We start from the raw sequence: 17,842 nt of genomic DNA, 5'->3' as shown, positions 1-17,842 counted from the left end.
AGTCTGTTTCCTGTCAATATCGAATTCAAAGTCTTCTCTTCCCTCGATTATTTTTAAATCCAGGGAAGGTATCATCTCTTCCTTTTCCATTTCATCCGTGAATCCGATGTTTCTGTGCGCCCGCGTTACATCGATGTAATTTTCTTCCCCGCATTGGTTTTAACTATCGCTACGGAACTTTATCGTCGTAGACCCGCTTTGTCGCGCAACATGACGGGCGACTTTTTTGGAGAAGAAGATAGAGAGCGGTCGGCTCGTAGAGAAGAGACCGTGAAGATTGGGAGTTTGTACAAAGTGCGCAATACAGAATAGCGGTCGAAAGAGCTGCAAACTTATCTGGCGGAACGTTAACCTCGCAATCTTTTGGACGTCTTGCTCGACGAGCAGGAAGGAACATTCCGCTAAGGAGGGCTCTGTTCAGACAACGTCGGTCGTCGGTTTGGAACTTCTCGGTAACTCGGCAGTTCACTCCATCCTTCTCCTCGTCTAGCTCATAGACTTATTGTGAGCGAGGTCTCCAGTGATTCCAAGTTTCCATCTTCGAGCGTCGAGAAGCATGACGTCGTCCACGCAGAACCCTCCTTAGCGGAATGCCCATTTCTGCTCGTAGCAACTTTAGCAGTTCGTCTTTGGCTAGGGGTGAGGATAGGCAATTCTCCAGCTGTAGGACGGCTTGGATATACTCGTTGAAAAGTTCACCCTCTCCCTAAAAGCGGCTGCTCATAAGCCTGTCAGTGTCTTCATCGGAGGTAGGTTGAACGAACCGCTCTAGCAGTTCGTCGAAAAGCATATTTCAGGACAGAGGACCAGCACTCCACCGGCAACGCCAGCACCACTCCAATGCAGGTCAACAACAGGTGGGGATGCCGACAACCGTAGGTGCTAACAATAGGTGGGGATGCCGACTCAACAAGTGAAACAGCTCTCCCAGGGTACTTTAAGTCAACATTGCCATCCGATCCAGAAAACTGACTATCCGCATTGAGTTAGGAGCTCCCGAGAACTTTGGGCCTTATCCGCACACTATCTTGCTTAGACGGTCGTCCGGGTAATTGCCTTCTTGGGAGAATCTGTTCAGGTAGTCTGGTGGTCTCCGACCCGAACTTGCAATGCGGAACTCCAGCTCGAGAAGTAGAAGAATTTATGGTACGACCAAACACACGGCGAGTCCTTATTTGATACGCAGAAGCGCGAACCGTGCAGTGCTCCGGTGGGAACCTAAGTTCCCGGATCTCCTCCTGTAGCCGCTCAATTTGCTGCAGATGATCTGTATGCATTTATGGTACGTCCGGAATTTATTTGTCGAGAGGGAATGAGGGGCTACAGGCGCTGAAAAGGCGGTTCTGACTCCTTTTTCAGTCTTATGTCGAGAGACCATTTGCCCTATTGGAATTTTGGGTGCAATTCCGGCTGGTTTCGACACCATCTCCTCATTCTTCTCCAACTGTAGGCATACAGAGATTTCTTTAAAAGCCATAGCGAGATAGTAAAACTTGATTACAATTTCGAGATAAAGAATTCAACAAAAAAAGTTACTGTGAAAGCTCGCGGTTCTCTTTCCCAACTCCCAGAAAACATCAGTTCGCCCAAAATGATTCTCGCATGAAAAAGAAAGTTGATGGCCACCTGCCGACCAAGTAGATTAATCACCTCAAAGCTTTAATAAGGAAAATGAAAGGGTAGGGTTCTACGTTTTGTGAGGAATCTGATCGGAATCGCTGACCTACGTCCCTCCCAGACTAGGGATGGGGTGACGGTGCCGTCATCTTCCCAGCTTCGGCTAGTTCGATCGAAACTCAAAGCCACAATTCAAACCAGACTCCCACAAAGTGAACAAAATGCGACATAGAATTTTAATTCTAATATGGGATGAGTCAATAATTTGAGCTAACTCCTCGGCAACCACTTAAAAGGTGGAGCTCCTGAGCTTCGGATGGACAAGGTTCATTCTACTTCTTCATACATACTCAGGCACCTTGGCGATAGTTTCAGCCGGCTATGCAGAGGAATCCGCTGAAGACTCTTGTTTCAAGCGTCAAGCTTGAACTGACAAGGTGTTCACCTGGTGACCAAAATCCTCCTGAGTTGCTTTAGGCATCAGAGTATTCGCAAGCGAAGGAAGCTCTGATCCTAATTCTATCAAGCTCAGTGGGTGTAAATTCCAAAAGGTAGCGGGAATGTCATCTTTCGGTTCCCACGTTGGGCGCCAACTCTGTTACGATTAGAGTCCAGCATTGCCATCACCTTGGCACCAAGGCTGTCAGCCAACTAAACTCCCCTAACAGGTTTGCCAGTCCTGAACACCGACTGCGCGAGATAATGTATGGAACCGGACGGCACCTGCTGGAGCTAACCCGAATATTATCACTTCAACCTCAACAACGTGTCAGTAACAATGAAAAAACACTGAAAACGGAGAATATGGAGGTCAGCCGGTGAATATTGCCTGTATACAATCCAGAAGTGCTATTTTCCAATTCTGATTCCGCTTTTAAGTTTAGATTAAAGGAACGAATCTTTCTGGGTGAAGGAGATAACCTATTATTATGTATGAATGTATGCTGCAATTAAGATGAATGAAAAAATCAATTTATTTGGATAATTCCATTTATTCTTGTTTTTCAAGGAGAATTTTATTTACAAAAACGTTAAACATTAATTAATGAAGCATTTTCGAAAGAAAAAATATTGTCACTTTCAGAAGAAAATTGAAAATGTTTGGAATTCTATTATTTTGATGTCGTTGCCCAGTCAAAGACCCCCCTTAAATCTTCTTCAGCAATTGAGTAGCTTCCTCCTTACTTTTCTTGTCATCTTCATTCCTGCAAGTATTCAAAATTGATTTATCACTATTGATTCACGCCAATCTCTATACTTACAAAACACGACAATTTGCCGCTTTCTCCAGAAATTCTTTTGCTTCCTTCTTTTTCTCAAGTGCTAGATAGCATTTTCCTGCCATAAGCCAATTCGATGAGTAAAAGCCGGGTTTAATGCTTTCGGCTTTTTCGAAGCATTCAAGGGCCTTCTCATATGTGCCAGTTGGAGGTGTAGCAAAGATGGCTGAAACAATCTTCCTTTGAATCCATGGCAATTCCGCTAGAGCGAATTCAAATGCGCCTAGCAAATGCCAGGTTGTTGGATCGTCTGGGTTCAACTCCAATGATCGACTGATATGATTTTTCATTAGTTCGAGTTGCGAAACTCTTGCCTTGATGCCATCCAATTCAGCGTTGGCGTCCATGACGATTGCCATCCATTTGTGTATGGCGAAGTTCTTATCGTCTTTCTCTAGAGCTTGCTGAATTAGTTCATATGATTGACGAATGAGTTTCTCACGTTCGGATTTTTCCTTGGCGCTTTTAGAGAGGGAATAGTAGGCACGCGCTTTACGCCACTGAATCTCGGCTGAGTCTTGGTCCTGTGAACGTATTGAGGATGTATTTATTTTATGTAGAATTTGTTTAAATCGCGAAGAGTATGCAAGAATCGCTTTGGTTTATACTTTAAATTCTAAGGCCTACAAATAAGTTTTGTCGGTTTTCACAATAGATGGCGTAGCTTGTTTTTTATTCCATTGATCCACATTTCCAAACATTCATCGGAAAGCTACTGTCAATAGGCACAAACGTCATTATAAATTATTTAATTGAAGTGTAAACAACAATACTTTTTTCATCAACGAAAATGGCCAATTTTGTACCAAATAATGTGTTTTTGCGGGGAGTTCTACTTCATTATTTCAATATGAAGAAAAAAGCAACCGAAAGTCATCGCATTTTGGTGGAAGTTTATGGTGAACATGCTCTATCTGAGCGAACATGTCAGAGGTGGTTTGGACGGTTTAAAAGTGGCAACTTTGAATTGGAAGACGAAGAGCGCGCTGGACGGCCAACAATTTTTGAAGATGAAAAATTAGAGGCATTGCTCGACCAAGATCCATCGCAAACGCAAGAAGAACTTGGAAAAACACTTGGAGTCACTCAGCCAGCCATTTCCCACCATTTAAAAGCAATGGGAATGATCCGAAAGGTCGGAAATTGGGTTCCGTATGAAGTGAAATCAAGAGACGTCGAACGCCGTTTTTTCACGTGCGAACAACTGCTCCAACGACAAGAAAGAAAGGGTTTTCTGCATCGAATAGTTACTGGCAATGAAAAGTGGATCCATTACGATAATCCCAAGCGTCGGGCAACGTGGGGATACCCCGGCCATGCCTCATCATCGACGGCCAAAGCGAATATTCATGGTGAGAAGATCATGCTGTGTATATGGTGGGACCAGCTGGGTGTGGTATACTATGAGCTGCCAATACCGAACGAAACGGTCACGGGCAAACTCTACCGACGTCAAATGATGCGTTTGAGCCGTGAACTCAAGAAAAAACGACTGCAATACCAGCAAAGGCATGATAAAGTTATTTTGCAACATGACAATGCTCGTCCACATGTTGCACAGCCCGTTAAAACATATCTAGAAACGTTGAAATGGGAAGTCCTACCCCACCCGCCGTACTCTCCAGACATTGCTCTTTCTGATTACTATTTGTTCCGGTCGATGCAGTATGACCTGGCTGACCAGCACTTCTCCAATTACGACGAACTCAAAAAATGGCTCGATGAGTGGATAGCGGCCAAGCCGGCCAATTTTTGGCGCGATGGTATCTATGAATTGCCTGAAAGATGGGAGAAAGTTGTGGCTAGCTGCCCATCACTACTTTGAACAATGAATGTATAACCAATTTTTCACAATAAAGCTTCAAATTAAAAAAAAACCGACAGAACTTATTTGTAGGCCTTATAATTTTCCAAAAATAAGTAAAAACTGACAATGAGGAAGACATTCCTCACAATGCCGATGTATGTGCGCACTATATCACATAAATAAAAGTAAATCTATTGCGATACTTTATTAAGATGAAGTCATTAAAATGTACCAATGTTGTGCAAAAGTTAGTTACGCCTAATGAACAATTTCAATCGGCAAACATATGCCGTGGGACAGCGGAAGAGGAGGAGTGCAAACTTCTCGTGAAATCTTGGAGAGAGGTGAAAAAAATTTCAATGGATCGATGCGCTATGTCCATTTAGGGGTAAGTGGTAACTATGCCAGGTGTATGCATAAGTTTTTACCGGTTTGACTTAGAGGTGACGCCGGCGAAAACTACGCAGCCTATTGATTTGGCGCATACATCATTTTGTTCCTGTAACGGTAGCGTATAAACACACAAGCTGAATCCGCTGGAAATGTTCGCCTTTGATGATGATGTCCAACTTTGTGTTTGGAAAAGAAAATTTGCGGCATGCATTATTTTTCGTATTCCATTAAAGGAAAAGGGCTACTGAAAGTCATCGTTTGCTGGTATGGTGAACACGTTTCTTCGTTACAAACATATGCGATAAGGTTTACAAAAATTCAAAAGCGGTAATTTTAATGTGAAAGACAACGAACGCTCTAGTAGATCACAAAAGTACGCTAACACGCAGTTGCAGGAATTGTTAGAAAAAGATCTAACTCAGACTCAACTACAAGAAGCGGCGAATATTTTACCATAAAAACAAGCAGTTTTTCTGGAATGGTAAAGATAAATTACCTGAAAGATTGACGAAATGTGTAGAATGACCAATGTTCCGAATGAAAAAAAAATCAATTTCTTCTTTTTCTTCAGGCTTTGTCCTGCTCATAAGCTGGGTTGGCTTGTCGTTATCGGTTGCGCCATTTTGTTTTATCAAAAACCTGGATCTGGATGCAATCGCGAGACTTTCTAAGCCCCATCCAGCGTATCAAGCCATCGTTGTTTCGGCTGGCCTTTTCGTCGGCTACCATCGACTTTGATGTTTAGACCATTCTTGGCGGGTGAATTTTCCGTAGCGCGAATTACGTGATCATACCATCGAAGATGCCTCTCTCGCAATCTTTTTACGATCGGTGCAACTCCATATTGATCGCGGATATCCTCACTTCCGATGTGATCAAAGCGTGTCGCGCCACTAGTCCCACGCAACACCTTTCGTCACAAATGAAGTCAAGAGTGTTGTTATTGCTCAAACGTCCCAAGACCAAACGGGCATGATGTGGGGGTTAGCGTGAGTACTTGCCGTGTAGGTATGATCCCATGGTACTCCTCTTACACAAATTGATTTGGAGACCCCAATCAGAGCCTCGTCGTGATTAGTAAAGAGGCACTGGTTTGGTGCAGGCTCAGCAGTCATACCAGGGAATGTGAGGCCTATCCAACACCTCTGCCGCAACTAACGGGTATGGCGCCCGAGTTGTAGAGCAGAACTCTACACTCGAACACTTACTCTAAGAATTCTCTCGGAGCATATGCTCTCAGAAGGCCATTCCGGTCCCTATGCTGCCAGATAACCTCCAGTGAGGCTGATCGTCCTCCTCGAGTACGACGGCATAGAGCGATCCGTCAGAAAGAAAAATCAGAAAAAAACGCGTCCGATTCCAATCAGAACAAGCAAAAGGGGTAATTGAAAAGAAAATAATTATCGTTATTTATTTATTCCAAACTTTGCTTGCTGCCGCAAAAGTACCCATCCAGAATAATCAACAACGCTAGTTATGTTATCTTTCCGTAGTATTCCTAAGTATCGACTAGCAAATATTTTCATACACACTGAATCCATACTGCTCTATTTGTATAGATACTTAATTTATCGTGCAAACTTATTTCACAGATGAAAGTATACTGAAGGAGAGCACAACTGGTACCCAAAATCCGCATATAGAGTGAGCGAAATTTGCTTAGCCGCACACATGGGGTAGGGTAGGTAGGTATCAGTGGCCGCTCCGAGGAGCCCAATTAGCGCTTTGGTGCGCCGTTTTGATGCCACAAACTCCTAAGACCGTGACTGTTGTTATGAGAACAGGGAGGCAGAGTCCAGCCGGCTCGGATCTTCAGAGCCAGCCCGTAGCATTCACGAAGGAAAGCAACTCTCCAACCCTGCAGCTAGAAATCTCTCTGAGGTCCCCAAATAATGGTTTACCCAGTGTCCGTAGCCTGACTCTAGCCAGAGCTGGGCAATCGCAGAGAAACTGCATGAGGGTTTCCCTTCCTTTTCCGCAGCTCCGGCAATGCGAGTTGTAGGGTATGCCGAGCCTAGCGGTATGGTCCCCTAAGGGCCAGTGCCCCGTGCAGACCGCCGTAATCTTGAATGCATTTGCACGCTTCTGGCACAGGAGCTCTCGTGATCGGGCTATGTTATAAGCGGGCCAATTTCTCCTTGACTTGGCACAGTTTGTAAGCCTTCGCCATCTCAGGCCCGCGGCTGCTAGGCAGTGCGAGTAGACTCGGCCCCCGACAGCCGCCAGTGGAACACCGACTGTATTCGCCGAGGGACTGCCAAGACCAGAGCCTTGCCTGGCCAATTCGTCAGCCCGCTCATTCCCCTCTATGTTCCTATGCCCGGGAAACCAGAGGAGGGTGACCTTGAGCGTGCCACCCAGACGGTTAAGCGCGTCTCTGCACTGTCCCACCAATCGGGAAGATGTCATCGTTGAGTACAAGGCCTTGATGGCCGCTTGGTTGTCGGTCAGAATGGCTATGTTACGCTTGGGGCTCAAATCACATGAATTTCCAAAAATGAAACGGTAAAACGTCGGCACTCAACATTTTATTTATGTAAAATTTTGTTCTTTAATATGTGCATTCTGTGCTACTTTTTTAGCGCGAAATTTGCTTAGCCACAGTGACATTTTAAGTGTCTTGTCGGTGAGTTCTCTTCGATTCTCGGTGTTTTATAAATATTTCGAAAAAACATAATTTCTTAGGATTATTTCAGGCTAATAATTTCAACTGAAAAAACGGAATATTAAAATGGCAAGGAATAATCTCCCAGAAGGAGTGGAAAAAGCTAAATCGCGGTTTCAAAAGAAACTGGACTTTCAATAACAAAGCAATAACGTCAAAAAAATTTTCTGTCTCCTTTAATACTACTAGAAAGCCAGAAATCCAGGTTTCAATCCAACCGAAAATGATTGAAGCATTTCAGTAAGAGCTGTTTACCCAATTGGTCAGCAGTATTTAGCAGCGACGGACTTAAATACAGCAATTTTGCAAGAGTAGTTGGACTTTGACATAGAGATACTTCAAAGTTGATTCATTTACTGCCAAAGTGATTTTTTCAAAAAATTAACAGAAGTGGTGGCCCAACTACTTACTAGAAACTTAAAATTGTCCAAACTATCGATTATATTTCACTTCATATTTTCGAAAATTGCTATTATTAGGTATTGTGTAACAACACCTTATTAAAATCGATTCACCGTCTGTCTGTCTGTCACGGGCACTTTTCTCCAAAACGGCTAAACCGATCCGAACGAAACTTGGTGGACAGATGGGAATTATGAAATCCTATGCATACAATGAGTGACATAAATTTACTTGGAGTTTAAAGGAGAGTTCCCCGTACATGTAGAGAGGGGATGCAAATTTGTAGTCATGTGGGGTATCAAATGAAAGGTCTCGATTAGTACTTTCCAAAACTAATTAGTTAGTTCTGACTGAGGTTTTAAAACGCGTGAGTTAAGAGGCAAAATGCGCACACCTAAAGTGAGATAGGACGCATTTTCGGAAACTACTCAACTAAAAAATCTGAAAAAAAAATCAGGGCCAGGGAAATCTAGGCCTCAAAATTCCATTCCGATATCTGCTCAAATAAACATACTAATGGTATAATACCAACTTTTGGAAGTTGCCGGAACTCCCCCCCCTAAGTTCGCCCCAGGAGTACCAAATTTTGCGGCACAGGAGAGAACCGCGCATAAAGGGCGAAACACAATTCCGTTGTTTCCGGAACGCGGATGAGAGAAGCTGCGGCCTACGATAGTTTCCTAAACGAATTCATGCTAATTAATCCCATTCAAATGTAACAGCCGGAAACGAAAAGTGCCGCCATATTGCAAATGACGCAACAAACTCTCTGTCACACAACGCAAGAGTTCGATTTCCCGAACTTTTCTGCGTGCCGTAATGCGCACCGGACTTATTGTATATTGCCTCATACAAGTCCGGCCACGGCTCTCTCACTGCGGAGGGACGCAGTTACCTCCCAAACCAAAACCAAGTAGCCGAGGAGAACCTCCATAGTGGTGGCACCGGGAGACGCTGTACTTACTTTAGTTTGCTGGCCGTGATGCAGTAGGCGAATGCTCCAAAGGCCTAATCAGGGCGATCAAACCCCAGTCTACACGGGGACTCATCTGAAGTGGTAATTGGCCACGAAATCTTACCAGAGGTATACTGGTACCATGGGAACCGGGATAGCTCCTGGACTCTCATACTTCAGGTGAACTAACGTTGTATGTGAGTACAGCTCGGTTATTTGCGGTAGGCCCCGTAGTGGGAGTTTCATGGGGGTTGTGGTTATGCTCAAGCGAGAAGAGACCTTCGGGCCTCGGCGTGGTGTTGCGTTTCAACACGGGTGCCGTACTCCTTAGTTCGGTAGAGATTTAGGTATGTCTTGCATCCACCAGTATGAATGCTAAGCCATGCACTTGGTATAGACTGGTACCGTTGTTGCTTGTCTCAGCGGGGCTCTGATTGTGGTCACAAAATCAATCCGTGCCTTAAGAAGATCGTAGAATTAAGTCTCCACGACAGGTACCTACGTAAAACACTCAAGAACTTAACTGTATCTTAAGCCATGCAAATAAGATGCTGACATCATATTCTCGTTAAGAATAATTCCCAGCCATTTTTTGTATCTTTTGTAGATTGTCTTCTTCACATTTGCTAATAATATTGAACTCCGAGTGTGAAGCGTATGAGGTTCTTCTTTTTTTCTTCAGTTTTTGTTCCGTTCACAAGCGGGGTCGGCTCGTGTGAAGCGTATGAGGTTGACTATTATCAATACAGAGCTTTTCATCAAATTATTTGTGTGCATGGCTTTTTAAATAGTAGAGGGCAATTGAATTTTTAACTATGTACACAGGGAGCTATCATTCACTCATCATTCCTTGCGAATCCTTTTATACCTGAAGCGTCTAGCTTCCGGTTTCCCGAATTGTTTAAGTGTTAGTATTATGTTTTTATTAAATCAAAAATGTTTATATTTCTTTAACAATGCATTTCTGTTTTACTCCATACTGGTAAAAAAACTGTGTACGGCTAAGCAAATTTGGCGCACTAACTTAGAAAGAAAACAGACTAGGCGGAAAAAATTTGAAAAGTCGGAACCGATATTATGAGTTGTTGCATTCGTCCTAGTGGTAATCTTTGTCCCTGAGTTGGTGTAAGTGGTAAATTTCAAGTAGTTGGGGTAAAATTACCTTGGCGTAGATCTATCCACTTTGCATTTCTCTTTTTAAATAAAATTGGGACAATTAAAGAAAGCTAATGATTCGTTAGTGTAAACGAAAACAGAGTTTAACACCAAGTTTGATTGAAGAAGATTTACGTCGAATAAACATTTCCAGGAGAGCTAACATCAATATATATTTTGTTCGAGAATTGTGGACCAAAAAAATGGGAGCAAGTTGGTCTCCATTTGGTTCAGTGCGACATCAGGACCCCTCAATCCTCAAATAAAATATCTAGCTCCGGTCAGGATTTGGTCGAACTATGGCGGATTTAGACTGGTTATAATTCGTAGTCGTGTTGTATTTATAAAAGAAGAGCGTTAACACCTACGAACCGCTCCGATCACACTGCTCCTAGGGCAGAAGTAAGGCAGTGTCTGATGAATTGTCTCTGCCGTAAGCCATCTGTGGCGCAGCAGGGTTAACAACATTGTTGTTAATTCGATTGACAGTTGCCACCACCGGTATTCGCCATGGCGGAGTAGGCTTTGATTTGTCGAGGAAAATAATTGAAGTTAAAAAGTGGATTTGACATTTTGAATTTGAATGAAGTAGAACTAATTATAAAAAGTTGTGAAGTTTTTCGACTGAGAGAGTCTCGTTAATTATTCTTTAACATTGAGAGAGTCTCACTAGATATTCATTAACTTTATATTAATGAAATTATGTAAGCTGAGTTTCTAGGTTTATTTTAAAATGCCAACGTTTCGAATCGAAAGCAGTTGCTAGTGGTATTCATATCCAATATCTAGAAGAAAATTACAATTAAGTCTTATCAAGGCTAAGGTCATTGACGCATATGAGACCAGCTGTCCGGCTAAGACAGTCAAGTCATCAAGGGATGTACCATGGTGGAACAAGAACCTAGCCAGAATGAGAACAGAGGCATGAAAACTCTTTAACCGGGCAAAACAAACCGGGGACTGGTAGAGGTATAAAAATGCACTGACTGCGTATAGCAACGCGATCAGGGAAGCGAAACGGAACAGCTTCAGGGAATTCTGTGGAGGGATCGAACAGATCACAGAAGCAAGCAGGCTGTACAAGACTGTAGCCAAAGACGGGGGAATATCCTCTGTCTGCTTGAAAAAGGAAGATGGGACATTTACCGAGAATGAGGAGGACAGGGTACACCTGCTTCTTAGAACTCATTTCCCGGGGTCCTACCCCACGGTGGCAGGCGACAACAGTCTGCCTGACTGAGACTGAGACTGCCTGAGACTGAATGCACTCGGCTCGTCCAACAAGGTCTGGATACTTTGGGTCCCAGGCCATGCTGGGTTGGTAGGCAACGAGGCAGCGGACGAAATAGCGAAGAAGGGAGCAGGGACGCCTTTACACAGGCCAGAACCCTTCTGTGGAATCGGAAACGGTTTCAAAGCTATGAATCTAAGAAATGAAGAGGAACGGTTGAGAGAACTATACTGGGCGGGCTTACCAGGGATGGAGCAGTCCAGGGTGCTTATTGGGGGATACGAACCCATGCGTACCAAGGATTGCTTAAACCTCACCAAAAAGAACCTCCGAATCATAGTGGGAATTCTCACTGGCCATTGTCGGCTGAACGATCACCTAGGGAAGCTAGGGATATCTACGGACACTGCCTGCAGATTTTGTGAGGAGGAGGACGAAACCACTATGCACGTCCTGGGAGAGTGTCCGGCACTTGTGCAAAGTAGGTCGAGGCATCTGGGAGAACACTTAATACCAAATGCAAAGCTGAAAGATCTGGACATAGGGAACATACTAAAGTTCCTGATGGTTATAGGCCTGCTTGAGATACTATGATCAATAGGTACACTATAACCAGTAAAACGGGCACAATAGTTCTTCAAGGACGCAGTGCGACTTTCCCTTAACAGAATAATAATAATATCAAGGCTAAACCTCTCCGCCCCTGATTTTTCGCCACCAATATATTACCACCTAGAATCCCCTCTGACAATCAGGTTAGAGTGAACACTGAAGCCATCCAGAATACAGTCCTCCGCGACACCTATAAGAAGGAAATGGATGCCGCAATAACCGCAGTCAACAGAGGACCTGGAGATGAAGCATCAACAAATGATCTTCACAATCACCTGAAGAACGTTATCATGGATACGGCTGGATTGACGATGAATGTAAGCTAGCAACGGAACGGAAGAATGCCGCATACCGAGTAATGTTGCATTCTCAAAGAACGTGGGCACGCGCAGAGAATTATCACGAACTCCGTCGAGCGGAGAAGCGACTTCACAGACGGAAAAAGGAAGCCTGGGAGAACCAACAAGTCTGTGAACTAGAAAAGTACAGGGAGCAACCGCACCAGGCGCGGAAGTTTTAGCAACAAGTCAGCAGGATACACCTTGATGCTCATCCTGCCGAGACAAAAAGGGAAATCTGATTTCCGACAGAATGGGCATATTGGAGCGATGAGTTGAGTACTTTGATGAGCTACTGAACAACCAGAACATCGGCGAGTTGGAGGTCCCGCCAACTGAAGACGATGGACAAATACTGCCCCCACCAAGTTTAGGAGAAACAGTCCGCGCAATTCATCGGCTAAAAAATCATAAGTCGCCAGGAGCCGATGGCATTACAGCTGAATTGGTTAAATATGGAGGCGACCAGTTACACCAAGTGGTTCATCAACTTGTGCTCAAGGTATGGGACAGCGAATCAACGTCTGACGATTGGCAACGAGACATGATCTGTCTCATACATAAAAAGGGAGATATCACACAGTGCAGCAATTATAGAGGTATCACGTTGCTGAGTACCATCTATAAGATATTCTCCGCTATCTTGCTAGGCCGGATAGCCCCATACGCCCAGAACATCATTGGCCCATACCAAACAGGCTTCACTCCAGGCAAATCAGCAACAGATCAGATTTTCTCTCTACGGCAAGCGATGGAAAAACTGTTGGAATATGGACAACAGTTGCAGCATCTATTCATCGACTTTAAAGCTGGCTATGATAGCATAGCCAGGGTAAAATTGTACATGGCCATGAAAGAATTCGGTATCCCGACGAAATTAATAAGACTGACTAGGCTGACCCTGACCAATGTGCGAGACCAGATAAAAGCAGCAGGATCACTCTCAAGATCATTCGACATCAACAACGGTCTACGACAAGGGGATGCCCTATCATGCGTCCTATTTAACCTGGCCCTTGAAAAAGTGAACCGTGATGCTGAGGTGAATGCAAGAGGCACGATCCTCTTTAAGTCCACTTAACTACTGGCCTATGCTGACGATATCGACATCATGGGAAGAACCACCTGAGACGTACAAACTGCCTGCATCCAGATCGAGCAGGCAGCAATTGGCGCGAGATCTTGGGCTGCATATCAATTAAGGCAAGACAAAGTATATGGTGGCAACGTCAGCACCGAGGACGAATCAACCAACAGCATCAAACCACACTGGTCAAACAGGAAGAATAAGGATAGGAGAATACAACTTTGAGACCGTTGACAATTTCTCCTATCTAGGGTCGAAAATCACAACCGATAACAGCTACAATGATGAATCTTAGTCTTTCTTGAATGTGGAAGAATTTGCTAGCAGATATGCTTCCTCAGTTTCCTGCTTTCGCATACAATTTGCACAACAATCATTTTCCGAAAAGCGTGTAAAGCTTTATGTAATAACGTGCAATATGGAGAACTAGCATTGAAAAAGTACACCAACTTTCTGACCCGATTAACAAAGAACAATAAGTGCGTGTCTCTCGTTGCTGTTGCAGAACTGCATCTCAATTTGGCTAAATGGCTTTTTGATTGATTTATTGAGCAAAGAAAAGAAATTCATGTGCAGCACAAAAGGAATAATAACTTAAAAGCTCAAGCGTAGGTAGGTAGGTATCAGTGGCCGCTCCGAGGAGCCCAATTAGCGCTTTGGTGCGCCGTTTTGATGCCACAAACTCCTAAGACCGTAACTGTTGTTATAGGAACAGGGAAGCGGAGTCCAGCTGGCTCGGATCTTCAGAGCCAGCCCGTAGCATTCACGAAGGAAAGCAGCTCTCCGACCCTGTAACTAGAAATCTCACTGAGGTCCCCAAAGAATGGTTTACCCAGTGTCCGCAGCCTGACTCGAGCCAGAGCCGGGCAATCGCAGAGAAAGTGCATGAGGGTTTCCCTTCCTTCTCCGCAGCTTCGGCAATGCGAGTTGTAGGGTAAGCCGAGCCTAGCGGCATGGTCCCCTATGGGCCAGTGCCCCGTGCAGACCGCCGTAATCTTGAATGCATTTGCACGCGTCTGGCACAGGAGCTCTCGTGATCGGGCTATGTTATAAGCGGGCCAAATTCTCCTTGATTTGGCACAGCTTGTAATCCTTCGCCATCTCAGGCCCGCGGCTGCTAGGTAGTGCGAGTACGCTCAAGCGTAACTAATTCAGTATGTAACGCTAACCTACGGAGATATCCGGCCTAGCCGGTTACAACAATCAACACAAAATAGTACTCTGTACTGGGAAACGGGAAAAAGGGAGTTTTTTAGGCACCGGTGGACAGGATTGATTAACGGAATTGGAGTAAAGCGCAGTCCTTTCTCAATAGTGCCAGCATTCTGAGAAAGGGCTACCTTTTACTCGATTTGGGCCTGTGCGAGGACAGTGACCCAAGGCGGGAGGGATGAAAAGGACTGTGGGATTGTGGGGCTTAATTGGTAGAAGGAGGGACCTTAATTTAGGGAAGAAATTAAAGCTTGGAGGTATTACATTATGTACAGGCTAATTAGTGTCTATTGTCTTAATCTGGACTAAGTAAAGAAAAAATAATAGAAGGTGATCGACACCTGCGCGGTGATTGACTACCAGAACATTGGACTTACGTATTTAGCCTCTGTGGAAGTCCGGGGAGGAGCTTTGATAAAAGGAGGAGATGAAGGAGGGAGGGGAGGCATGATGGTTGAGAGGAGAGTCAGCCCTGACACGTAGTACCTCTGCTCGCGTAATAGTGCATTGCGTTTAGCGAGATTTTTTATCAGCGGGTTAGGGTGGGACAGCCACTTTTTCAGTCTGACGCGCGACAACCTGATCATGTGCGGAATTATGGAGCAAACCCCGGCAAGGTCGTACAGAAGAGAGTTTCGGTGAAATTTTAGGTTCGGCCTTCTGTATTTGGTCGCGCATTTCCTGAGTATCGTCCTTTCAAAGCGTTGGAGGGCTTCTGCTACGTTCGTAGGTGAGGATTGGACGAATGAGAGTTTTGTATAAAAGGGTTTTGGTGGCAGGGAACAGGGCCCGGGATGAGAGGAGGAAATTAGCATGAAAAAAGTACTCCCACTTTCTGACCCGATTAACGAAGAACAATGAGTGCGTATCACTCGCTTCTGTTGCAGAACTGCATTTCAATTTGGCTAAATCGCTTTTTCTGAATCAATCAACATCGGTCTACGCCCATTCCATATAAGACGTAACTCAATAAAAGTGCATAACATATTGCCACTTTGCATACGAATCAATAATAGTGAGTGACCTTTGACCTGATTGTCAATAGAGAGCAAAGGTTCCCCTATTAGCATTCCAGAAACATTAAGCTAAGGCGATTCGAACTAAAAGACGATTACCGAGATAGTCACTAGTTCCTAGTGGACGTGGGGGAGGGGGGAAGATTCATCCGGAACTGTTGCAATATGCTAGACTGATACCGATGATTCCACTTAATGATGTTAGGTTACATGAAAATGACTGTCCTCGATTCGGGAGTTCTGATGAAAACCCGGTCGTTAGGTTAGTCCTTCTCCACTCATAACTTCACCACCAACTTCAGTCACATATTCACACTCACCGAGTACTTAGACAGCACATCGATCACTTCTTGGTAGTGATTCTCGTCAAACAGCTGGTCTGCATTCTGCAAGGTCAGGTCCAGGCTCACTTCCTCGGTCATTTTGCTGCGGTTCTCGACCCTCGAGGATTTCGCGATGGCTATGAAAGCAACGGTGCCTACTATTGGAAGCTGACGGAATCGACTAATCTGCAATGATTGGAGTCATGGTCAAATCCACTTCCACATCACTTTCAATGAACTCCACACAGATTTCAAATGCATAACTTTCTCCTGAGATTCCGTACTTACCTGAACTCCGCATGAACACACTTTTCGGTGGATAACTGCTGGAATCGTTCGATTTTGGGCTGTCGGGATCGTTTCTCGGCCCAGCCGGGAGAGGTGCGACTGGCCACAAAGCGTCCTAAACTGTCTAACAGACATTGCGTCAAAAATTTGGAATTTGACCGAGTGGACGGGAGCGCAATTCAAAATGCGGCGGGTTCAATAGTGACGAGTCAGCGGTTGCGTGACTTCCCCCTTGTGAGGCGACTGCGATGATAACAGTTGAGCGCTCAGATAAAATCTTTAGTTGTGGTCGATTAATTTCGCATTACATTTTCTACTTTAAGCCAGAATTTCAGCAGAGTTGACTGAACTCAGTGAATTTTGCTTGTTTGCTAATTTCAGCTGATGCGATGACGTACTCGAACCAACTTGACGTACCCAAAATCTTTTCTTTCCACCTCCGGAGACAAAAACACGTTAGATGCTAAGAGATGGCGTTTGGTGTCAGTGACGTCACGAATTCTTCGAAATTTGTAAAAGCCGCGACTCAACGCCAACTGGGACGTTATCGCATTCTGTTCATTCATTTTAAAGGACGCGGAACAATAAAACGAGATTTATTACGGTAACATTTGTGCAAATGCTAATGAACTTTTGTAGAGTTGAAACATAAACAAGCCTTTGTGCCCCATTGTAGAAATTCGTTGGCAATTTCAAAAGATTTCATACTCTCATTGAATGATATTGATTATTCAATAAAAATGCAGAATAAAATAAAACTTTTATTACTGAATGCAAGATTTCTCATTCACAGATTAGTATCGATTCGAATTCTGTAGTTTTTACATTATCTCAGGTGCGCATAAGCATTTTTAATGCTAACTTAGCGTCTGGAATTTCGCAGATATGTTCTAACGTCTTCAAGCATGATTTTGTATTTCACCGTTACATTCTTGTATTCCAAACGCTACGATACTTAACGTATTTGTCAATTGCCCGGAGCAGGCTTATCCACTTATTCCTTGGTGATTGCTGTCCTCACTTTTTGTCGACGTTACTGACCTTCATATCCCTGTGAGCACCAGAATTTCATCCGCTCTAAAAAATAAAGTGATTTTTCTAAAAATTCTTATGTGAAGGAATGTGTGTGTATGTATGGTGGGGGAGAAGCTTCAGCTTCTGAGCACTCAGGCCGTGGTGGCCCATTGTACTCGCCTCCCCCGTCTAACGGAAAATTCCGGATTCGTTAACGTATCACAGGATTTCCGTTAGTGGATGTGATACTACCCGTCGCAATTGGAGAACATCGGCACCAAAGATCTGATGCCTGATGTGTCCATAGGCGGGACATTCACATAGGAAATGCTCCGTGGATTCCGCTTCCTCATTACAGGAGGGACACGTATCATCTTCGGTAATTCCTATTCTGAACATATGCCCAGCTAGTGAATTATGGCCTGTCAGAATGCCCAGAATACACCT

At 44.3% G+C, this 17,842-nt stretch overlaps 1 protein-coding gene across 1 annotated transcript; it reads right to left on the bottom strand.

The window, feature by feature from the left end:
• Positions 1–2,589: 2,589 nt before the first annotated feature.
• Positions 2,590–16,759, bottom strand: LOC119655423 (regulator of microtubule dynamics protein 1-like). The gene is made up of 4 exons (XM_038061313.1): positions 16,382–16,759; positions 16,091–16,279; positions 2,880–3,421; positions 2,590–2,822 (listed from the first exon to the last, which is right to left on the bottom strand). The coding sequence occupies exons 1-4, from the start codon at positions 16,514–16,516 to the stop codon at positions 2,765–2,767; spliced, it is 924 nt and encodes a 307-aa protein (XP_037917241.1). The 5' UTR covers positions 16,517–16,759; the 3' UTR covers positions 2,590–2,764.
• Positions 16,760–17,842: the final 1,083 nt, after the last annotated feature.

This window comes from Hermetia illucens, chromosome 4 (genome assembly GCF_905115235.1).
Source record: "Hermetia illucens chromosome 4, iHerIll2.2.curated.20191125, whole genome shotgun sequence".
NCBI lineage: Eukaryota > Metazoa > Arthropoda > Insecta > Diptera > Stratiomyidae > Hermetia > Hermetia illucens.
The sequence above is the reverse complement of the archived record's forward strand: the minus strand, read 5'-3'. Positions and strand labels throughout refer to the sequence as shown.

Coding starts and splice junctions, on each gene's coding strand:
- LOC119655423 (XM_038061313.1), bottom strand. CDS start 16,516: ATGTCTGTTAGACAGTTTAGGACGCTTTGTGGCCAGTCGCACCTCTCC. Junction 16,280..16,381: donor TGTGTTCATGCGGAGTTCAG/GTAAGTACGGAA, acceptor CAATCATTGCAG/ATTAGTCGATTCCGTCAGCT. Junction 2,823..2,879: donor GCGGCAAATTGTCGTGTTTT/GTAAGTATAGAG, acceptor GAATACTTGCAG/GAATGAAGATGACAAGAAAA.